Below are 23,577 nucleotides of genomic sequence, written 5' to 3'. Positions count from 1 at the left end.
AATTATTTATTATGTTTTATATTGCATCATTATCGCAGACCTAGGGTACAATAAAATAAAATAAATAGTAAAAATGTAAACACAGAGAAATATACACACTAAACACTACATTTAATTCTTTTCGATTTAATAATATAATAAAACATACAATTATTGTATTCAGTGATCATTTATTTATATGAACAAATAAATTAACACATATCATTTCAAAATGTTTATCAAAACTTCTTTTATGCTTTGGCCTGTTGTTTCCACTCTCTAATGACGTAACGCAAGGACGTAAACGCAACTCAAGGAATTTGACCAATCACAAGCGATAGATTATTCTGTCATTGTTATCATTGGTCAATTCGCTTGCGTTGTGCGTCCAAGTGAGTAAACCAAGCTTTAGCAAAAACAAACACAAAAATGGATTGAATCATTTTGGCTTGATTAGGAACACAGTTTCATAATAAACGGCTTCTCTACCATGTACACGATATGACGACGCATCAAGCTTCTCCAGAGTACAAGTTGGTTCTACAAACAAGACATTTTGATAGATAAGAATAACATTGTCAGCTAACGTAACTAGTTCTAATTATTTACTGTATTCTTACCCACGGATGAAGAAGAGTGAAATTATAATTTAACTTTTTCCTTGTTCTTACCATAAAGTTCTTTAACTACTGAATTTGGAACATCAAACGGATGCGGTACACCTATAAAACCAAATTACATCATAACATTTGTATAGTAATTTTATATGCTTAATTGACACAAACCGAATTGTTTTTGGAAAGTAGATAGCAGTACTGGTAGGCCATACACTAGGCCTATAGCTTGAAAATAGTAGGCCTATGGGTTTTTTTTCTAAATATAATATTACAGTAATACTAGATAAAATTGAACGTGTTTGTCATCTCTAACTTATAATATATATATATATTATTTCTACCTGATTTCAAAGGATCAAAGTCCAACGCAATTAATAGGTATCGGCAACTATCCGCCATTAACGAAGTCAATGTAGATACATACCTAAAAGAAAAAAACTTATATTGTAATTGTTGTTTTTAAAATGTGATATAATGTTTAATTAATGCACGTTGATTCAAGTTATTAGGCCTATTGGATTACAACCAACTTACTTTTGTCTATCTTGTTTATTAATAGCGACCAATGACCCATTATCCCATATACAATCAAACTTTCCAATGATATCTCTAAAATAAAAACAGGCTCTTATTATTTTAATACTGTCCAATAATGGTTCACACACGAACTCACAGCTGACCGGTACACAATGTCTATTCAAATATAATTAATGCCCAGACACTGATGATCAAATTTACACTTACTTTTTCATTGAAAACAAATTAGCTTTGTATATTGTAATTTTGCCATCTTTACTCTGCAAAAAACAAAGATTTATAGAAGAGAAAGCTTTAATGTAGGTGAATAGTTATATTTAGTACTTTACCAAGTTGAATGTACCAATTACTAACCTTATATCTCGTTGCTCCTTGTATTTGTGGAACCGATTCCTCTACATATTCAATACTTTGTTCTTCAAAGAAACTCACAATTCCTACTTTGGAAACATCAACACCTACGACACTATGCCCTAAGTCTGCAAACCTACAAAAAAAAAACTTTTTAAAATCCTATTCACAAAATAATATTATAGAGCGCGGCGAGTTAAGCGTTCCATAGAGACGTACGCGCAAGCTAGTTGACCAATGACAAGCCACTGTTCGAATAATCCATCGCTTGTGATTGGCCAAATCACTTACGTTGCGTTAGGTTTTTGCGTTGCGTCGCTATAGTGGGAACCAAGCTTTTGGGACGAGGGTGTATCATCCAATTATTAAAGTTTACTGGCATTATATATTTCTTTCTTCCTTTGCCTTGATATTGTTTAACAACGCTTCAAGAATTTTCTTTATTGGCTACCTAACTTTATTCCTAAATATAATCAAACATTTTAAATTACAAAATGACTGACGTACCAACACTCACTCTTACCATTTCATGTCGATAGACTTCCCACAAAGGGGAACAAACACTCTGCAATTTGATTGGTTGTCAAACAACTTTTCTGCATGTTTTTGCAACATTCTAATAAAAGTAAAATAGATGTCCAAACTTTTAAAGTGAAATATCTGTAGAACGTTGTAAGCATACAGCACAGCAGGTGGCAAATAATTAAAATTTATTATTATAGTAGACGCTTAAAACTATGGCTGAAGACTCGCCAGGGCAATGTATTTTTTCCCTTTTAGTTAATTATCGGGCCTTTGAAGTAGAACCGTGTGTTAGTATGCACAATTGTTTTGTAAAAAAACAATTGAGAGAAATTGTATTTTAGTAATAAAAAGCTACAAACGGATAGAGAAAATTGTTGTGGAAAACAATGTCACCGGCCTTCCATGAAGACACCCAGTATTCAGTAGACAGTGGCATTGCACTTGGAAAACTCTAAAAAAAGAACACAAATATTTTAAAACTAGTTTCAATTCGAATTACAAAAAAGAATTAGTAATTATAGGCTCAATGCTGATCAAGGTTTAAAATGTCTATTGTTATTATTATATCACAAAAAAACATTAGCGTTGGTGAGTACCCTGCCAAAATACGCAAGAATTTTGCCAAAATACGCAAATTGAGGGCGCTATGCTTTGCCAAAATACACAAATCATGCCAAAATACGCAAATCAGCCTATTGCCAAAATACGCAAATTATGCCAAAATACGCAAATTGAGGGCGCTATGCTTTGCCAAAATACGTAAATCATGCCAAAATACGCAAACTGAGGGCGTTTTACTTTGCCAAAATACGCAAATCTGCTTTGCCAAAATACGCAAATTGAGGGCGCTATGCTTTGCCAAAATACACAAATCTGCTTTGCAAAAATACGCAAATCATGCCAAAATACGCAATTTGAGGGCGCTATGCTTTGCCAAAATACACAAATCATGCCGAAAAGCACAAATCTGCTTTGCCAAAATACGCAAATCATGCCAAAATACGCAAATTGAGGGCGCTATGCTTTGCCAAAATACGCAAATCATGCCAAAATACACAAATCTGCTTTGCCAATACGCAAATCATGCCAAAATACACAAATCTGCTTTGCCAATACGCAAATTGAGGACGCTATGCTTTGCCAAAATATACAAATCATGCCAAAATACGCAAATTAAGGGCGCTATGCTTTGCCAAAATACGCATATCATTTCACTCCTCCTGTAAAGAATCCCGAAAAAACAAGTATTGGCTTAGCAAGAGGTACAAAAACGTAGCCGTATACTTTACTATCATAATGTTCATAGCCTGGCGTTCATGCCCCTAGACCACCGAGCTTGCGCTAGCTAGTGGTTGGATTCGAGCCCAAGTAAGCAGCGGGTACTGCACCAACAGGATTGTAATTGTAGTTTTGCGTCAGGGAGTTGAGTGATTAGATGTTTTGCCCTACTCTGACGTAATTTGTACTTTATACTAATTACTATTGAGAATACTTGCGAAAAAATTCGCAAGTAGTTCTCGTGTGGGACTCGAATCCACGACCTACAATCCTGTTGGTGCAGTACCCGCTGCTTACTTGGGCTCGAATCTAACCACTAGCCATCAGCGCAAGCTCGGTGATCTAGAGGTATGAACGCCAGGCTAGTGATCTGGAGGTCGTGGGTTCGAGTCCCACCCGAGAACTACTTGCGAATTTTTTCGCAAGTATTCTCAAATGTACTTAGTATAAAGTACAAATTACGTCAGAGTAGGGCAAAACATTCTAATCACTCAACTACCTGACGCAAAACTACAATTACAAAAGAAATAATATTATATAAGTCCACTAGTGACTCATGTCAGAGAGCGAACATCAACATGCCAAGTGCTCAAATTTACCAGTCGACGTACCAGTCGCCCAGCCCATGCGCATATCATAAAAATTACGTAATAGCGGTAGCAGTCGACACATAGTCGACGTGAAAAATCTAAAGGGCCCTAATATCAATTTTTTTGCAAAGGCTTATGATGGCGTTGTTCTAAACACTGTGACGTATAGGATCATGTACAGATAATATCTCTATGATACATCCAAAGGCAAATTACTGAAAAAATGACAATGCTGTGGGTATCAGTGGCTGGATCTCAATGGAGATACAAAAAAAAGCGAAAAGCTAAATCAAAACGATAAAGTAAAACAGCCAGAAAAGTTAGCAGAGCTTTCCGGCAACACTAGCCCTTCATCAGTAAGTGAAGGAATTTGGATAACGTCATAGTATAAGAACTGGCAAGTGCTGCCTGAGTGGACAGGAATAAAAGAAATACAACAAAAGGAGACAGGGTGGAGTCTGAATAAGAGTAGAAAACAAAGAAGTTAGCTTGGTAGATTTATAAACAATTTTGGAATGAAACTAAACAAGGCCAACAGCCATTAAGTCGCGTGCTACAATGCATAGTGATACCGGACCGACAGAAAGACCGACATAGTGAACTATAGAGTCGCGTCCACGCGACTAAAAACAGCTTAAATGGTGGTTAATATTAAAACTTAAATTTTGATAGTCAATGGAATAATTTGACCGATCTGGGAGTATGTTCATATATATTTTGCAAAGCACGCTCGTTGAGCTTGTGCACTCTTTGTGTTCATAATCAGTGTACTATGTCCCGCATACCTGGCCCAGCCTTATATATTGTGCCAGTTCTGCGGCACATTTCATTTCGAAACCTGAGCTGCACTGACGAGAATAAGATCGAAACAGTACTGTCTGCAGATTGGATATATATATATATATATATATTTGATTGATTATATTGATTGAAAATCACTCATCAAGCATAAATGATGAAGCTTATTTGTGTACTCAAAAGAGTAGGCTACTATTGTCTGTAAATTGGATGCACCATTAATTAACTAATACAATGTATGCCACCGGTATAATAAATAAAATTCCTATGAATAAATACAAAATAAATACTCACGTTCTAGTCTTAGACTCTCGCTTTACTACTGTCGTCTCTGCTGACTGTCAGCAACTACTTATAGTACTGACAATCAACAAATAAAATGACAGTATCTGGGTCAAGGTAAATTAAATATTATCACTATTTAAATACAACGCCATCTATTTTGTACTTCCGCCGCAAAGATTGAATGTTATGATAGTATAGGCGTGTTAAAAGGTGCTTATTTGAGGCAAATCCTTCAAATTGTGATAACATTCTAAAACGTGTCACAGTTGTTCATTGGTCTATCAACAAAAACATAAAATGGAAGGGTTGCCATGGTGTCATTGGAAAGAGAAATTAATACTGATCATTTGATTCCATTACACTTACCAAACTTATACAAAAAGTCATAGTTACAGTTATTTTGCAATAATAAATACCATATGCCTACTGTTTGGTATCGATGGATAGCTTTTTTTTAAATTCTGAATACGACAGTACTGTTTTGATTGGTTTCGCGATGGAAGTACATTTTTGGAGAGATATATGTACTAATTGTTACGGGTGCAGAGATAGCAGATAAGGATAACAGACGGCCAGACAATAACTACACTTTATTGTTTCAGAAAACCATTTATTGGCGTTAACACTACCACATACATGTAAGCTGAATGCCAGCCGTGAGCGAACAGAGAGCGAACAATGGTTCGCCGTTTCTTAAATACAGAGTTGTTACGTCACCGCAGGTGGACCATGCAATATGTTAATTGTAGCCATGCGTCACATAATTTAGACCAAATGGCATTTAAATTAGCTTTAGATCGTTTGTATGATTGTATGATATCTACAAGACATGGAATCAACAGAATTAGCCTGGATGAGTTCCAGTTGCCTGTCGAAGTTTCGTAATGGTATCGCTAGGCCTAGGCCTGTTAGTGCTATTTATTATAGCCCTGCTAACTAGGCCTAGTATTGTTTGGTTGTTTGTTGACATAATTAACACTACAGTAGGTGTTTTTATAAAATCCAAATAAATATAATATTAAAAAATAAAATATTAAAAACCAAATTTACTGTTTCAACAATGTGAATCAATGTAGGGCTATGTCTACCTTTAACTTGTATATACTAAATGCTCTATCATTAAGAAATAAATGTGATGAGTTTTGTGATTTTGTTTTGGATCACAGTCTAGATATCGTAGCAATATCAGAAACCTGGTTAAAACCGATCGATGTTTCTGTAATTAGTAATTTAACACCATTAGGGTATAGTTTTAAAAATATCCCATGAGTTGATAACATTGGTGGTGGTGTCGGAATTCTCTATAAAACTAATATAATTGTAAACATGATAACTGATAAGTCATCATTCTCTTCATTTGAAGCCATTCATGTTCAGATTTTATTGAAATCTAAAATATTCAATATTGTTAACCGACCACCTGATTTGTCTTTTGTTGAATTTCTCGATAATTTCGAAAGTTTAATATATGAGTATCTTTTTTACTCATCTGAAATCATTTTTTGTGGAGATTTTAACATTCATTATCGATAATGCGAATAATTCATTTGCTAATCAATTTAAATCTCTTCTATCATCATTCGGCCTTTTGCAACATGTTAGTGAGCCTGCACACTGCAGTGGTCATTGTCTTGACCTTATCATTACTCGTGTAGATCCACTTATATCTATGATATAGGCCTATGTTCATCCAGGTTTATCTGACCATTTTGCCGTAATGTGAAAACTGGATCTTAAAAATTGCCAAAAATTATTAGAAAAAAAATCGCAATTTAAAACAAATAAACATGGAGAAATTCAAACAAGATATTGAAGCTGGTATTTCAAATCTGTCCGAAAGTTGTTTAAATGAAGATATAGAAAGTTACAATGCATTAAAAGCAGTACTAGATAAACATGCTCCATTGAAAACCAAAATTATAAAACCCTCGGCTACAAAACCCTGTTCACTGAAGAGATACATTCAGCGAGAAAAACACGCCGTCGACTTGAAAGAACTTGGATGAAATCCAAACTTCCTTCTGATAGAAAAAACTATTGCTATCAACGATGCGTGGTAAACAAACTGGTAGAGAAGGCTAAGATTAATTATTATTCTGCCTTGGTTCGAGAATGTTCTGGTGACCAGAAAAAGCTATTTAACATTGTAAATAACCTGTTAAACCGCTTTAAATCACCAATACTACCTTCTTCTACCACAAATGATGTTCTTGTTGAACAATTTTCAGAGTTTTTCAAAAATAAAATTGTAATTATTAGAGATTCACTGTCACCCAATATTAGTGATGACCCTGACATTGCACACCAGGTTGATGAACATGATATTTGTCTATCTAACACTATTAAAAACTGTCGGAGCTTAAATTGGCAAGTGAAGAAGAAATTGCATTATTAAACTTCTAAAACTTGTGCACTTGATCCTATACCTACAGCTTTTATAAAAGCTAGTCCTGGAATCTTCATTCCTATTATAACTCGAATTGTGAGTGGATGTTTTCCTGATACTCTGAAGGTTGCACATATCCGTCCAACATTAAAGAAAACTACTTTAGATCCAGATGTTCTAAAAAATTATAGACCTATTTCAAACCTAAGTTTTCTTTCTAAAATTGTTGAAAAAATTGTTTCAATCCGGTTGTTAGAACATGTAAATGAACATTCCCTTGATTCTTTTCAATCGGCTTAAAAGCATTCCATAGTACGGAAACAACATTGCTTCGTATAAATAATGATATACTTTGTGCAAAGGATAATGGTTACCTTACTGCTTTGGTGCTTTAGTGCTGCGTTTGACACAGTTGACCACAAGATTTTGCTTAGAAGAATAAATAAGTATATTGGCGTGGAAGGTTGTGCACTGAAATGGTTCCAATCCTACTTGATAAACAGATATCAATATAAGATATAATCAGTAAATACAATTTGTTATATCATGTATATGCGGATGACACACCAATTTACGTTTCTTTCAAGCCTCAACTGTGCAACATGACATTTCTATACAATCACTAGAAAATTGTATTTCCGAGTTGCGTGCTTGGATCCGGAAAACAGCTTGAAAAACTGCCAAAAGGTTCTATTTCCATTGGTGATTCTAAAATTGACTCTGCTATTACTCTCAGAAATCTTGGGGTCACCATAGATGTTAATATGAAAATGAATAGTCATATTTCGACTATCATATTATCATCATCCTCATTTTGTTTACGAAAATATATAGATAAATGCAGCTGCTGAAGAACTAGTTCATTCATTTATCACCTCGCGCCTTGATATGTTTAACTCGCTGTTTTACAGATTACCAAATAAGCAAATCAAACGACTTCAGCTTATTCAAAATGCTTCTGCACGTGTAATCACAAATGTAAAAAAGTTTTCGCATATCACAGATACTCTTAAAGAATTACATTGGCTTCCTGTTCAGCATCGCATTGTCTATAAAATATTGTTACTAGTTTATAAGTGTTTAAATGGGATGGCTCCTAACTATAGGCCTATTGTCGAATTGATTAAGCCTTATGTTCCAGAGCGTAACCTACGATCTGGCGATAAGCTTCTGCTGCACCAGCCTATATCAAACACTTCTTTTGCCACATCTGCTCCTCGATTCTGGAATACACTGCCTATCTCAATTCGCCAATGTACAAACTTGGATTCGTTAAAAAAATTATTAAAAACCAATCTTTTTACCCAGGCTTATACACTATAAGCAATCATTCAAAAGCGCCTTGAGCACCTTTGGTGGCGAAGTGCGCTCTATAAATCATTATTATTATTATTACCTTTTAATCAATCTGATTCAAATGACAGGAATCTATTTAGATGTTATAATAATGAAGGATTTATATTCGTTCGCCTCGGTGGTACAAATAATGGCATTTGGTGAATGATGAAAGGTTATATTTCAAGGCTCGGCTTCGCCTCGTTGTTGAAATACAGTATAACCATAGAGATACTATATAATATCTCTATGGTATAACCTTTCATCATTCACACCTCATGCCATTATTTGTAACATTACACTCATAAACATTCGTTTTGTATATCAGTCAACTCGTTCCAGTACGTCTACGTCATTGCTTTGTTGCATGCGTCGCGTCCAGAGGAAGTTTATACGGGTCGCGCGCGCGTCTCTAGTGAAACGAGTGCCCCGGTGGTCCTATTGCGCTAAGTAACCGTTATTTTCATAAATTAAAAGATATTAATTACGGAAATATGACAACATAACAACTGGGCATCAAGACATTGTAAAAATGTTGAACGGCGGAATAAATAATTTGTATATATAATTTATTATTAAAAGTATTACATCAAAATTTAAAACAACTTTAAAAATCGTCTTTGTCGGCGAGAGAATCTTGCATGGGTCGTTTCGTTCCGATTGCCGGTAACGGTTCCTTTAACGGAAAACGTTTAATGTTCCTAATTTCTTTGGCGTAGTCGACTTTTGATATGTAGTATGGCGGCGGTGGATGTAGACGTAATCTACGTGTTCGCTTTAAAAGCAGTTGTCCTCGCATCACAGCTAGCTCGTTCAAGTCAGGTGTTTTGTTACGTAACTCGATGTCTTGGAGGCGGATGACACTGTCATTTATATGAGGAATATTACCCTGCCTCCTAAAATGTATAAAAACATATCAACACCGTACACATGAGATAAGAATACAAAACAAAAGTGGTGGCGGGGAAACCAATACATTCTGCAGCATAAAAACCAGTACAAATGGAACAAGTAAAGTTCCTGACAACAAATATACAATTCATCAAATACCATAATAGGCCTACAGTAGCCCTAAGTATTATTACTTACTTAATAGCGTGTGCTTCTTTATACTTCCCACCGAATAATCTGCTGATATGTGCTGCGGCGTTTATAGGCCGAATTATTCGATTTGGAATGTTCAATCGTTCTAGGCCTAAATTCATTTCTTCTAGTTCAGTGTTCGTCCACCGGCCGCCGCTGCCGGCGTTGTCGTCATCGGCTATTTCGATATTCCTTCCTCGTTGTTTTTTTCGGCGGCGAGGCCGAGATTTTCTGCCTTGTTCAAACATATTTATTTGACTTTCAGTTTGGTTTTCTTGGTATTTGTTTAGTCTTTTATCACGTAGTTTTTTATTAATAGAACGTTGGTCATCTTTACTTTTTGCTTCATCTAAATATTCATCGCTGGAAAAGTATTTTTCCATTCTGATTCCTTAACGAATGAGTACCTGACTATAAAATCGTGTGAGTCTAGGCTTTTTCTACAATTTATTATTATAACATTATTATTTACCATCGCGTTTTGTTGCTAAGTAGCACCATAGTGATAAAAACTATGCGCGCAGAAAAATACGCGCGTGAAAATTCTACTAATCACAGCAAAGCATTTCATTTGTTTGGAGATTAATACACCTTTTACAATCGTACTATATACAGTAATTGGATACAAGTGTAATTACAATCTGAAATATAGGTGTGAAACATTTTATTTTTTATGTATATAATAATGTAAATATAAACTGAAATCCCTTGCCATTCGATCGATTGGCATTATTCATAGCCTAGATTTGGTGGAGTGTGATTGTTAAGCGTAAATTGTCACCTAGGTGATAAAGACGCTGGATAAACTCGGCTAAATCTCTGGAGAACATTCCTAATCAATAAGTTTATATATCAACATTCAAGTGAACAAAGTAAGCTTATTTGAATTAAACAAAGAACATGCACTGAACTAAACTTCTGATTTTACTCTCTCCTCTCCCTCGCACCATTGAAGAAACCAAAGTCTACTACTATCGTCATATTAGTCATGATAATGAAAAAAAAACTTTAAATAAGATGTTATTTTTTATTTACTAATTTTATGATTGTCAGTAAATATAAACAAAAGTAATTTCAAATTCATCCTACTAAACGAATAATATCAATACGACGAATAATATAATTTCATTGACATCAAAAATAGTTTTTTTTGTCTCGTAATTCCCGTTTAAAAAAAAAACCTAAACAATATAATATTACTATAAGACTTGTTATAGAAATGCATGATGCAGAAAAAAGTCATTAAAATTACTTGGTTTTAATTAAAGATGTATTGTCCCTTTGACTAATTCCAAAAAAAATAAAAATAAAAAGATTTTGAAAAAAAGTGGGTCATTTTGAAGTATCATAATAGTTATTAACTTTCGCCAAAAATTTAAAAATCATTTAACTGAAATACAGATGTTTTTTTGTTCAAAAACTAACTTTGACTTCCAGTCAAAGTTTTCGATCAAAACATATCTCATAATGCAAAGCGCTTGTTTGGCTAATCTGTATGCATAATCATAAAACTTCCTCGCGATCTGTGTGAAAACACCTTCTCAACCATGACGTGTTGTAAACAATCCTAATTAGCATCATGCATAATGCATACTCGTGGTTTGAAATCTTTGTTTACTTTCGCTCGCGACAATTTTCCCGACAAAATGTAATCAAATTAATTTACACGTTAACTACTTAAACTTGTTGTTTTTGGCTCGAATTTTCGACTTAAAGTGAATAACTTTAATATTACTTGGATATGGCCAATTTAAATTTAGAATATTTTGACCTTCATTTTTTGTGTTTCAAGGGACAATACATCTTTAAACAACACGGTCATATATTATTATTATCGGAAAGCAGTGTTGTCGTGGAAACAGGACGCGTTAAATTTAACATGTTGGTATGTTGACACGCGATGAGAGACGTTGAGGTGTTGTTATGCACGCGCTTCATTGACCAATAAACGCGCTTTAAGTGGATAAGTCTTCTCTTAATTGTCAGGTGACGGAGATTATATTATTTCTATGATATTATCGAAATTAAGTTACAGATACCATTCATTATAAACTCACTATGAATTAACATACTGTTTCAATTACCTTAGCTTTAATTACACCACCGGATTACACACATTAATGTATCGGTATAATTCGAGAATGACGACATTAATTTATTTTTTAAAGACTAAAAGGCTTGTTTGTTAAATTTCAGTGTTTCTTAAATAAATTTGGCAATAAATAAAAATCACAATCATAACAAAAAAGGGTTCCCCCACGAAATGGGACTCTTTCCTGGGATATTTGTTTTATTTGTAAAATTAACCAACGGGCAAATTTGTCTAACAAAAGTCAAATTGAATACCGTATGCCTTGCCATGATTGCAGGCCTAAATTTAAATGACTGATTGTCGTCGCCTACCGTATGTCGCACGGATAGAATTAATTTACTTTTAGAGTACTTCTGATGGTGGTCTAAATCAAGAATTCCAAATCGTATAATAATCGAGCCCACGATTCATGTCAATATGCGCGCGCACATTGCGTTTCAATCATACGTTCTCCGCAACGATATTTGAGAAAGGTATGACGCCAGTTTCTGGTTAGTGCACTTTATGAACGAATAAAATCAGAAATTACTGAAGAAGTTGGTGTAACAGCATTGCTGTTGGTGGCATCCGATCGTGTTTTATCTAATGGCGGTAAATGATAAACTTTGTATGGTTCTCGCAACCCGCCGGCAGACGACTCCGCCGTCTGACTACGACGAAGATTCGGCGACGATTTATTCCATATATTCCTGTATAGTGACGCATCGCATTCCACCAACGCAATTCCTTGTACACCCATTGTCTGCGTGTCTATAGGTAATGGATGATCTATATCAACCGCTACGTCATAGGGTGATTTTGGCACGCGCGCGTCGTAACTTGAGCGTGACCTTACAACGGAAGAAGTAGTGTCAACCGTTGTATCGTGTGACGTAATTTTTATTTCAGATGCTTCACCACCAATAAAAGTTTTTCCTTTAAGAGAAGATTTTTTGATAGGTTTTAATTTAGTCTTTGAATCGTATGAGTATGATTTCACACGTCGTCTTGTGTAAGTCGAATGTACTTGAGTTGTACTTGAGTGATTGCTTAGTTGTCTGCCTTCTGGAGATAAAGGAGAGATAAATACGTTATCGTCGTCGAAGTCCTCCAAATCGGGAGTTACACTCCTGGTGCTTGCATTGGAAATGGCGTCAACCTCGTTGATGCGACTCATTTCAGTTGTATTAGCTCTCCTTCTAAATTGCTTGTTCTCATAATCGTATTCCTCCTGTTCTGCGATCTTTAGTTGATGAGGCCTACGACATCCGTAACTAGACATTGGTCGTGAAGATGACGGTTTACCAGATTGGGTGGTGTTGTTATCCACGATTTCTTGTTGGAACTTCCTAGCGACAGAGGCTGTTTTTGGTCTTGATATAGAGTCAAGCGCAAGTCGTGGTTGAGTTGTGATCGAAGACAGAAGATAAGAATCGTTATCTTCATCATTTTTTGAGCTGCTACTCAAACAACGATTGAATTTTGATTGGTCTCTCAAAAAAGACATCATCTGTTCCCTTTTTGAACTTTCAAATTCATGGTCCATTCGTTTAAGAGCTCCTTTATCCTGCTGCTCCATTTTAAAATGTCGGATCTTGACTATACAATTGGAAATATCACTTAGGCCTACATAGAGATATTACTAATGGGCCTATACCAATTCAAAAGAAGTGCAACCAGTGATCTTTCTCGTATGATAGACACGGTTTCGCTGACTCGCAGTAAGTACATACGATAAAAAGAATGTAGTGACTATGGGAATATATCGCTGTATAGACTCTTTAGTCGTTAGCAAATTTACACACACAAATAGATCATTGAAAGCATCTGTATTGTAAACACTGCACTCTGAATAGATATGTGTTGTTCACTAATACTATATAACAATACAGTATATCGTCGACAAGTACCTGAGCACCAAACAGACATGTTTTAGACTTACGTAGGAAAACTTGCCCTTCCCGTTTTATTGCTCACTCCACCTGTTTTATATCGATTTCATGTATATACACTTATTACCGATATTTGGGTAAGTAAAGATACGAGAAGAGCGTCGCCGTATCCATTGCCGACACACGCAACGTATTTGTTAACTTATCGATCACCAATAATATGTACATACAACAGCAGTCGGCATTTGAATGTCGATCTCTACTCTGCGTATCCTGCAGACACAGTTTGAAAGGTGTCACAGCTCAAGATATGATAATTAGACCTTCATTTTTATGACAAACCAATTTTTTAAAATATATATACAATACAAGGTCAGGAAAAACGAAACTGACCACAAGGTCGGCAGTAATCCTTTTTTAACGTCAAAATGATGGCGTGGAGAAGAGAAATATCGGCGCATTACAGATACAAAAAAAACCAGAAATATAAAAATAATAGTGGTTTAATAATTGTTAGGATATCTGTAACAAGTAGAATGTTCCGGGTTCAAATCTCGCCTTGGGTGACTTTTTCTCATTTTTACTGATGTCCTCATCTTTACCATTTATTAAACGCCTACAAATTTAAATACAGTAGAACTCCTCCTTAGGACACTTTGTGGGGTCCCAACGTGTCCCATTATGGGTTCTACTGAAGGCCATAGTATAAAAACAATTATATGTGGTGAAAAAATTCGTTATTATTCACCGGTATTAATAAAAGGTAATATTACTCCACGGTGCATACTTTAATAATGGCGTTTTATTTTGTAGCTTATTATATGGTTTGAAAAGTGACGTACATATATGAAATATTAAAGATGTATTGTCCCCCAATTAATTAGATTAAAAAAATCAGATTTTGAATAGGCAATTTCACAGTTTTAATAAAGTTATTCACTTCTGTAGAAAAAAAATCATCAAAAATAATTATTTCACTTATAAAAAGACAAAAGAAATGGTTAATTTTAACCAAAAACCATTGTCTTCCAGACAATTTAGGTATATTTTGCTTTAAATTACATTTTTTTGGTGGAAAATGTTTTTTTTTGGTTCAAGTTTTTGGTCATAGTGAATAACTATTATGTGATATTAAAATGGCATATTCAAAAAAAAAAATTAAAAAAATTATTTTTTAGGGGGACAATACATCTTTAATTAATGCACTTTAGATATAATGGATCGATTGCCCGTCTCAAAACTATTAATTAACATTGCCAAAAACATGGTTTAGCCGCGGAATGCACCGACCTAATTACAATACTGACCTCTATATTTATGAATGTCACGAAACCCGGCGTAAAAAAAGAAAACAAAACAAAAATGGCAGGTTGTTCAACAAGCGAGGGAGGAGGACACAACATTACTGATAAAAATGAGAGTGATGGCGAAATTGTTTCCATGATTGATGTCTTAAATGCAGATAATGATTTGGAGGAAGAGGCTAATGCTGTCTTGGGAGACAGCGATGATAAATGTTGTACATTTCCCCAGGTCAGAAAGGGTACAAGTTAGGCCCATCATAGTGATCACCTTGCCATGTGGGTTCTATTTCACAGGGAGATGTCGATAATTTTCCCATCCATTGATTGACACATATTCGGCCTAGCGATTTGAATTGTTTTGTTATGTGTAATCTTTTCTGTTGATGATGAAACACCAAACTAACATGTTTACAATTACAGTGAAAACAACAAATACATTTTCGATTACATTTACAAATTATTAATATTACTACTAATATTATACTAGGCTAGGCCTACAACTAACTTATTACCTAATAAAGTAATACTGTCTACTAGTACTACTAGTATACTACTACTAGTACTATTCAACTACACTGTCTACCTAGACTATAGTACAGACTAGTATTATATACCAGTATTTTTGTTATATATTTTCAGGGCTATCTTGGTAGACAAGCATTGTATGCATGTGAGACGTGCTGTCCTGATGGACTTTCTGAAGCGGCCATTTGCCTGGCCTGTAGCTACGAATGTCATGAGGGACATGATCTGTATGAGTTATACACTAAAAGGTACATGTCACAAGATATGTTGAAATAACTTATTGTGTCATAAAGGAGTACAGTAATTGCTTTTGAATAAGTTATTATTATACTAATATTTAATGTCAGTATAAATGTTTTTTGTTTCATTTTTTCCAGACACATCAGATGTGATTGCGGCAACACCAAATTCCAGAATCTAACCTGCAAGATTTTTCCAGTGGGTAAAAAAAAAAACATCGACCAAAAACAAACAATAAACACCAAAATAAACCAACAGCTAACCAATCAAATCAACTAAATCTATTACACAGTACTAATACCAATCAAGTAATTAGTACTACTTTTATTTTGTCCTTTTAGAACAAAACGGAAATAAATGACGAGAACAAGTACAATCAAAATTACAAAGGGTTGTACTGCACATGTAAGCGGCCATACCCTGACCCTGATGACGAGGTAATTTGAAACAATGTTAATACTTGTGCATTGGCAACTCAACAAACCTTATATTCAATTCAATTCAATATTCAATAAACTTTATTGTCAAACTCATAAATGGCTTGAAACTTTGGCTGAAAGTACACACATTAAAATTGTCTAAAAACATTGTCGCACAAACAGTAAAAAAAAATAAAATCACATAAACAGAGAACAAGATGTTATAAAAAGTTAAAAGAGGACACAAAAAGTACAAATTGAGTTAAAAATGCAGATTTAAAAAATACAGATTTAAAATACTTATTGCAGTTATCGTTTCCACCTTAGATTAAAATGCCTCATGGCAGGTTTAAAAAATACAGATTTAAAATACTTGTTGCAGTTATCGTTTCCACCTTAAATTAAAATGCCTCATAGCAGATGGGAGAAAGGATCTACGTAGGCGTTCAGTGTTCCAGCGAGGATATGTAATGCGCCCAGACCGGCTTAACGTAATGTACTGGTTAAGGGGGTGGCTAACATCTGACATAATAACTTTAAGTTTATTTGTAAGTGCGTTATACTTTCCCTGTTACTTCCATAACATTCATTTACACCCTCATGATAAAAAAAACATCTTTTGTTCTTTGTAGAAGTAGAATATTAAATCATGAATTTGCATTTACTTTTAATAGGTAGCAGATGAAATGATTCAGTGTGTTGTATGTGAAGACTGGTATCATGGCAGAGTAAGCATACTACTAGTATTTTGGTTCCTGGCACCCAAGTGTTATATTTGCTAAAGCTCTGTCTACACTATCAAGCCATATGTCCCTGATCAAACTAGTTTGACAAAAAAAGTGTGATGTGCTCAAATATGGTAGTAATATGATGTCATCACATTTTTTTATCACATAAGTTTGATAGTGAAGACAGAGCTTTAGACAGCCTAGGCTCAAGAATTAGACTTTTACTACACTGCATATTATTTGTAACACAGATGTGAATATAGACCAAATATAATTAACTTGAAAAAAATAAACATTTCTAATACTTTCACTCTAAAATTACATAAAACAATTTATAAAGTTTGAAAAAACACAGATTTGAAAATGATTTGAACACAGGAACTGCACTTGATGTTGTTGCATTTTATTTTAGCACCTTGGTATTGGACCACCTGAGTATATGGATTATCAGGAGATGGTATGCACAACATGCATGGATAAGCACAGCTTCTTATGGGCTTACACCGTTGACAGCATTGGTGAGATATTTTAAAATATTATGTAAGAAATTTCCAAATCAAAGGATTTAACAACGCCCTATTAATTGCCCTATTTTAGCATACAATAATTTAGTTTTACAATTTTTAAAACAGAAACTAAATGTATTGAAAACCAAGAAGATACAAAACCTGTTGAAATTGAGAACAAAAGTACCGTGGACGAAGAGAAGACCGACAACGTACAAGGGGACGAAGCACCTCCACCTAAAAGGAGTCGGCAAACAGATTATGATACAGTTAGTTCGGCTCAAGAAGAAAAAACTGAAAATACTTCCAGTGCAGCCAACGAAGCCACTAATAAAACAACAGATGAAGCAACACAAGAAGACACAAAGGATGGTTTAAAAACTGTCAACGAAAATAAATTAGAACATTCTAACCAGAAGGAGAGTGAAATAGGCTGTATACTAGAAGAATTAATGAAAAGAAGTTTGAAACCAGCGCAACATGCTACATTCTGGCCCAGCAACTGGAGAGCAAAGTTGTGTACATGCCTAAAATGCAAGGTAAATCAACAAGCAGCAGGAGCAAGTTTATTAAAACAAATACAAACATTTATACAGTAGGATAGCTTCAGGACACAGCAAAGTTAAATAGGGGTTGGTCATAGTGTTAACATATACTGTATTTACTCTTGTACATTTCACAGGATAGTGTCCTTTTAAAGCTCTGTCTACACTATCAAACTAGTTTGACAAAAAAAGTGTGATGTGCCCAAATATGGTAGTGATATGACATCATCATGACATTTTTTTTGATAGTGTAGACAGAGCTTAATAGGGTGTTACAAAGGAGGTGTCTAATACTTTAATACTAAATTTAACTTTTTCTACTACAGGAGCTGTATAAATTAAACCACCTTGAATTTCTTCCCAATTTGTCCGACACTGTGCTAGCTTATGAGGAAAGAGGAAAAGCAAAGCAAACGCCAGGGGTGACACAATATGACCGCGGGATCCAAGCACTGTCACACATGCACAGAACACAGCAGATTGAGGTCATCTCTGGTAAGGCGCCTTTCACACTTGCTAAAGCTCTGTCTACACTATCAAAGTTTATGTGATGTGCCCATATATAGACATTACGATGTCATATCACTACCATATTTGGGCACAGCACACAGACCTTTACTAAACATTGCATACTGCAAACCTAGAGCGCTTAACAAATCTGTAAAATTGAAATGTTTTAGTTAATGGAAATTTGCACTCTTGTACAGAGGTAACAGCTTAACATCACACCTGAAGGACAAACAAACAAGTGAATTAAGATGCAATGTTTAAACATTTTTTTCTTTAAAATAAATTATTTTGCAGAATATAATGATTTGCAAAGTGAACTTAAAGATTACTTAAGAAAATTTTCAGACGAAGGAAAAGTAAGTAAAGTATTTGATTGTCATTTTGAAGTAGATTTAATAGTTGTGCAATAAACAGAGGTGATGACCATGTGTTGTAATTTCAATTTCTAATTACAGGTTGTCCAAGAAGAAGACATCAAGATATTCTTTGAGGGATTGAAGACAAGAAAGCGACAAAGATCAGACGTCGCCGTTCAAAACTTCTGTCGCTAATTCAAATAATGATAGTTCTTGATAGAACCTAATTGCACAAAAGCGCCACAATAAATGATTTGTAAAATATAAATATGCATTTCAATAAACTATTAAAACTGGTGCTAAAAAAGTAGAGTGAGTATTTATTTAGTTTTGTAAACGTGCGTGTAAATTAGTATTTTCTATTGACGACACGGTTTGATAATAATAATAAATGACGCCATGTTGATCCTTGTAGCTGTTGCAGTGGCGTAACATAGAGACCTGAGTTGGCCCATGGTTTAGGAACCCCAAATGGCCCTCCAATGCTGGAGGCCTCTGGGGTTTTTTTTTTAGCCTTTTTCAACATATTTTAATGCCTGTTCTTTTCCTCAGGGCACTGCTCCCAATAAGCTCAGGGGGGCCCCTTGGTTTAGCCACTGAGCGGATTCTCCAGTAAAAGATGTATCGCACCCATTGCAGTCATGTGATATATCGTCATGATTACTAATTAAAAACATAATGATAAATCCATAATGCAGCAGAAATGCAGCTAGAAAAGTTGTATAACTGGCAAATATAGTATTTTCCGGTACCTTCATGTTTCTAGGATCGGTACATTGTTATTTGGCCTGGTAGGAGGCCTAACAAATGATTTAGGGCACAATAAACATCCATGGAATGGCAATCAGGCCTAACTACCCTATGTTTAAACTATTTTAATTGCATGAAGTAGAACAATTTAATACACTTTTATAGATATTTCAGCTTTTTTTATTACTTTAAAAGTCACACTATTAGTTATTATTAAATATAGATTATGATTTAAAAAGCTAATAAAGTATTAATTCATGAAGCTGCTATCGCAATCCCACCACAACTTTAGAAAGTAAAAAAATAAAATAAAAATTACCTCTTGTACAGAAACAATATGGTATAATGTGCACGTGAATTATTACTGTACTGTAATTTGAATGCATAACATGAGCAACAAACTTAACATTGCAACTAAAAAATTATTATGCTGTTCCTTTAAAATATGCATTTAAAAAAAATCATTATGAGTTGGGCGGTGGAAGTACACACCCGGCCTACACGTACATGAACTCCATCAATATATGATGATTAAAATTACTTTGATCACTTGTTATGGCGTATAAAAACACATTAATAAAGGGTAAAATAGATTCCTAATTAATGTGCATATATAATAATTATTAACTAGTGTTCCCCCATTGTACTTTGCTAAAATTAGAATGCAGAATACGCTTCATTGGTTTAAATATCTGCATATCAATTTTGGATCTCTGTTTTTAATGTTTGTTACGATTTTGAACACAAAAACTCATTAGTGATATGTGCATGTGTACAATAGTGCAGCTGACTTATTTAACATCATCAGTTGATTGTGTTACAGCCTCACCTCTCAATGATAGATTTTCAAGATCTAATTCTTCCCCATTTGCAACAACTTGTTTTTCTACAACATCTTGCGAGTCTTCTTTATGACTAAGATCGTCTTTCGTCAGGCCTAGCGGTTCTGGCAGCGTGTTATCATCCAAATTCTCTGCAATACGACTTGGGTCATCTTTAGGTTGGCCTAGCGGGTCCGGAAGCGTACTTTCATCCAATTTCTCCACAATATCTTTAGTTTTTTTGGCGTGATTGATTGCATTATGCAAAATTTGTTTTTCACGAAGTCGAAGTTGAATGGCAAGTTTTGAGAATTCTGAAATAGTGCTCTGTTCTAAGAGTTGTTCATCCTCCTATAAAAGTAAAGTAAAGGCTAAAAATGTGAAGGACAAGCTGAACTTACAGTAAAGCTCTGTCTACACTATCAAACTTTGTTTGACAAAAAAAGTGTGATGTGCCCAAATATGGTAGTGATGTGACATCATCGTATCCATATATGGGCACATCACATTATATTGTCACATAAAGTTTGATAGTGTAGACAGAGCTTTAGGTCTTAAACTGGCATGATACACCTCAATAACAGGAATCTCGACAGTGATGCAATTCAACCTTCAACACCCAATTAGAGTGGGACAGGGTATGCACAGCTAATGTGCCATTATGAAGGACTTTCTGATATCTAATTTTTACAGACTTAGTTTAGAAAAGTTTTAAAAAAAACCCTGAATTATAGAATATAGACCAAGAAAACTAACCTCAATTGTTGACTTATATATTTGTAAGAGTAAACTTAGTCTGGTATCTAAGAATGTCCATAATTTGATTTCATTTGATTTGCTTACTGGCACTTCACTATGCAGTAACATCTCTAGCATTTCAGGCTTCCTCTCACATTTGAAACGGACATCTAATTCATCTAAAAAGCATATTTTAACTTTTAGGTATGCAATTCACAAATCTTTTATGGAGTAATTCTAAAAAAATTTGCATATTTTTTGTGTATGTGTGTGTGGAAAACTACACTTTATATGAAGACTTATATATTATACCTTCTGTCATGCAAAATATTCGCAGGAAAACAAGTAGCTGTTTGTTCAATGGGGTGTCTCCGGCTTGAACAATATATGAATCTACACTCCTGAAAAAGGAAAAAGACAATACCTGAAAAATTGATACATTTTGGTAGGTTTTCAGGGAGGAGAATAACAGAGAGAAAGAATGACGGAGAGAAGGAGAGAATGACAAATGTAAACTTTTTAAACTTACGATTTCAATGTAAACATAGACAATAGTTGTGTTTTCTTCTGATATAATTTATCATTTTTACTGATTCCTAGTTGAACTGTGACCCCATCATTTTCGTTATCAGGATAAACAAAGCCATTGTGTACCAAAAATTCCATGTTGGTTCTCTTACCATAGTAGATTAACATTTGCTCATTTGGCTGCGTGTCTCTGAGTGCAAGACTACTAGAGCAGTTTTGTGAAAGGTCATATCCGGTTCGAATCTAAGATAAGATTTTGATTTGTTGATTAGTGGGTGCATTTGGATCAATAACCTTGATAAATTTGATTTCATAAAAAATAATAATTTTGCAACATTCAATAATATGATATAGTGGCCATATTGGTTTTAAGATACTCTTTTAAAAAAAGACATTAAAAATAAATTAAAATGTTGAATTGTCTCAATGATTTTGAAGCGAGATCATGATCGAACCACTTCTTTCCATTTCAACCAATCAGTTGAATGCAAAACACCCCTTTCTTTAATTGGAATTGCCCATTAATAATTACTTAACCAAATGGCTTATGGGCTGCATGCATATTTCAAAAAGTAAACAAAATAAAATTCAGCATGCTCAAACATAAAGCAAAAGAAACTGAAATCAGGATTTTAACGCAAACTCAAAAACAAAAAGCAAGACCATAACTGCAAAATAAACAGTAAAAGCAAAAATTAATTATTTCAAAAGTTGTTGCATATTTAACTTTGATTAGGATGATTTATTTTATGGCAAAATCCAGAAAGTATTGCGTTTGAATAAAAAATTATGAAATGTTCATAAATTGGATGCAGAGAATGTCCCTCTCATTGACACACCTTGCCATTTGTATGGTTACACATGTCCCAAAGCGGTATCAAAGATGTACACTGGTACTTCCGATTGGTCGATGGTATCTGATTTTGCCGTGTCATCACCGTGGAAACAGCCCACCTACAGGAAGAAAATTTCAATAATGGCCATGCAATATAAAACACTGCAACAAGGAAATCTAATTATAAACCACAAACACAGGGAAACCACATCTTGCTTGTTTACAGTATTATTATTATTACAAAATTATTGAATCACACCATCATGATCTGTACCAGGAAATATGCATCACTGCATGCAAAAGTTTAATACACACAATTAGTAATGTTAATATTCAAGTGTATTCATAGGACAGTTATGGCTTAGCCTATACCAAACCCTTAATGTTTTGACAGAGTGTTTAATACAGAGTCTATTTGTTTATGTGTGAAATTGGGTTTTGTTCGAACTTTAGTTAATATATGGCTCCTCCCACTCAGGCTAGCCTTTTGGAGGTTGCCACCTTCTTTTGCTTTCTATTTTGTTAAATACAGAATTAATTATACCGAAGTAGAAATATTGATTCTAGGATGAAAGTAATGATTTGGTTACATTTTCTTGTCATTTGTTCCTTTTTTTCAACCTTATTATTACGTTTCATTGTTGTTATATGTTTCTATCTTTTCTGTAGTTGTTATAGTTTAAAATGTCTTAATTAGGAAAGAGTGAAAATTGGGCAACAAACAAAACGTCGTCATGCCTGAACACACAAAAGCGTTTAGTACCCAACTACATTTTAGCCTTATACATTCTTAAAATCAATTAGTTAGTTAGTAAGTCAAATAAAATCCACCGTAAGGATTTAACTATAAACATTGCATCACCTTGCTCTAGTGAAAAACATGTATTATGCCACAAGAGAGAGAGAGAGCTATTATTATACTTTGCCCTAAACTGTCCCTAGTAGATATTAAACCATATGATACCTGTAACCATCATAGGTGAACATGTTCTTTAACAGAACATCTGCAGCATCAGGACTAGTCTGAAATTAGTATTAAAATAAA

General features: G+C 34.4%; 5 protein-coding genes across 8 annotated transcripts in view; 1 reads left to right on the top strand and 4 right to left on the bottom strand.

Moving 5' to 3' along the window:
* LOC144852444 (uncharacterized) overlaps window positions 1-13,714 on the bottom strand; it is a 97,925-nt gene extending 84,211 nt beyond the window's left edge. The window contains exon 1 of one of the 2 annotated variants that reach the window (XM_078710249.1): window positions 11,196-13,714. In XM_078710249.1, the coding sequence (XP_078566375.1) occupies window positions 12,359-13,414 (1,056 nt within the window). In that variant the 5' untranslated portion in view covers window positions 13,415-13,714 and the 3' untranslated portion in view covers window positions 11,196-12,358. The remainder of the gene's footprint in view (window positions 1-11,195) is intronic. The other variant, XM_078710250.1, reaches the window with a different exon arrangement.
* Window positions 111-5,583, bottom strand: LOC144852450 (thiopurine S-methyltransferase-like). Of its 2 annotated transcripts, none has more exons than XM_078710256.1 (9): window positions 5,327-5,583; window positions 2,369-2,460; window positions 2,008-2,100; window positions 1,488-1,620; window positions 1,341-1,393; window positions 1,131-1,205; window positions 938-1,020; window positions 651-701; window positions 111-519 (listed from the first exon to the last, which is right to left on the bottom strand). In XM_078710256.1, the coding sequence occupies exons 1-9, from the start codon at window positions 5,345-5,347 to the stop codon at window positions 419-421; spliced, it is 702 nt and encodes a 233-aa protein (XP_078566382.1). In that variant the 5' UTR covers window positions 5,348-5,583; the 3' UTR covers window positions 111-418. The 2 variants fall into 2 exon arrangements, with proteins under 2 accessions (XP_078566382.1, XP_078566383.1); XM_078710257.1 differs by lacking the exon at window positions 5,327-5,583 and adding an exon at window positions 4,970-5,012.
* LOC144852702 (uncharacterized) lies at window positions 9,135-10,055 on the bottom strand. Of its 2 annotated transcripts, none has more exons than XM_078710651.1 (2): window positions 9,771-10,055; window positions 9,135-9,577 (listed from the first exon to the last, which is right to left on the bottom strand). In XM_078710651.1, the coding sequence occupies exons 1-2, from the start codon at window positions 10,010-10,012 to the stop codon at window positions 9,289-9,291; spliced, it is 531 nt and encodes a 176-aa protein (XP_078566777.1). In that variant the 5' UTR covers window positions 10,013-10,055; the 3' UTR covers window positions 9,135-9,288. The 2 variants fall into 2 exon arrangements, with proteins under 2 accessions (XP_078566777.1, XP_078566778.1); XM_078710652.1 differs by having other exon boundaries at window positions 9,135-9,574.
* Window positions 13,715-15,077: 1,363 nt separating the features above from the next.
* LOC144851562 (putative E3 ubiquitin-protein ligase UBR7) lies at window positions 15,078-19,184 on the top strand. Its single transcript, XM_078709087.1, has 10 exons — window positions 15,078-15,260; window positions 15,671-15,804; window positions 15,934-15,994; window positions 16,138-16,233; window positions 16,890-16,943; window positions 17,356-17,461; window positions 17,576-17,988; window positions 18,321-18,489; window positions 18,799-18,860; window positions 18,960-19,184. The coding sequence occupies exons 1-10, from the start codon at window positions 15,090-15,092 to the stop codon at window positions 19,053-19,055; spliced, it is 1,362 nt and encodes a 453-aa protein (XP_078565213.1). The 5' UTR covers window positions 15,078-15,089; the 3' UTR covers window positions 19,056-19,184.
* A 1,142-nt stretch (window positions 19,185-20,326) lies between these two features.
* Window positions 20,327-23,577, bottom strand: part of LOC144851654 (kinetochore-associated protein 1-like) — a 65,040-nt gene continuing 61,789 nt past the window's right edge. The window contains exons 61-66 of the mRNA XM_078709218.1: window positions 23,497-23,555; window positions 22,537-22,651; window positions 21,699-21,940; window positions 21,482-21,570; window positions 21,188-21,348; window positions 20,327-20,782 (exon numbers count right to left, since the gene is read on the bottom strand). Of these exons, the coding sequence (XP_078565344.1) occupies window positions 20,402-20,782; window positions 21,188-21,348; window positions 21,482-21,570; window positions 21,699-21,940; window positions 22,537-22,651; window positions 23,497-23,555 (1,047 nt within the window). The 3' untranslated portion in view covers window positions 20,327-20,401. The remainder of the gene's footprint in view (window positions 20,783-21,187; window positions 21,349-21,481; window positions 21,571-21,698; window positions 21,941-22,536; window positions 22,652-23,496; window positions 23,556-23,577) is intronic.

Source organism: Antedon bifida, chromosome 9 (genome assembly GCF_963402885.1).
Source record: "Antedon bifida chromosome 9, ecAntBifi1.1, whole genome shotgun sequence".
Taxonomy (NCBI): Eukaryota; Metazoa; Echinodermata; class Crinoidea; order Comatulida; family Antedonidae; genus Antedon; species Antedon bifida.
Note: the sequence above shows the minus strand (reverse complement) of the source record. Positions and strands in the feature narration are given on the sequence as shown.

Bases quoted from the DNA above. Each gene is read 5' to 3' on its own strand.
- LOC144852702 (XM_078710651.1), bottom strand. From the start codon at position 10,012: ATGTTTGAACAAGGCAGAAAATCTCGGCCTCGCCGCCGAAAAAAACAA. The intron at 9,578-9,770 runs GTAAGTAATAAT...TATACATTTTAG, and splicing joins AAAGAAGCACACGCTATTAA to GAGGCAGGGTAATATTCCTC.
- LOC144851562 (XM_078709087.1), top strand. From the start codon at position 15,090: ATGGCAGGTTGTTCAACAAGCGAGGGAGGAGGACACAACATTACTGAT. The intron at 17,462-17,575 runs GTGAGATATTTT...TTTTTAAAACAG, and splicing joins TTACACCGTTGACAGCATTG to AAACTAAATGTATTGAAAAC. The intron at 18,861-18,959 runs GTAAGTAAAGTA...TTCTAATTACAG, and splicing joins AATTTTCAGACGAAGGAAAA to GTTGTCCAAGAAGAAGACAT.
- LOC144852450 (XM_078710256.1), bottom strand. From the start codon at position 5,347: ATGACTTTTTGTATAAGTTTG. The intron at 2,101-2,368 runs GTTTGTAGCTTT...TACTTTTATTAG, and splicing joins CACAACAATTTTCTCTATCC to AATGTTGCAAAAACATGCAG. The intron at 1,394-1,487 runs GTTAGTAATTGG...TGTTTTTTGCAG, and splicing joins AAGGAGCAACGAGATATAAG to AGTAAAGATGGCAAAATTAC.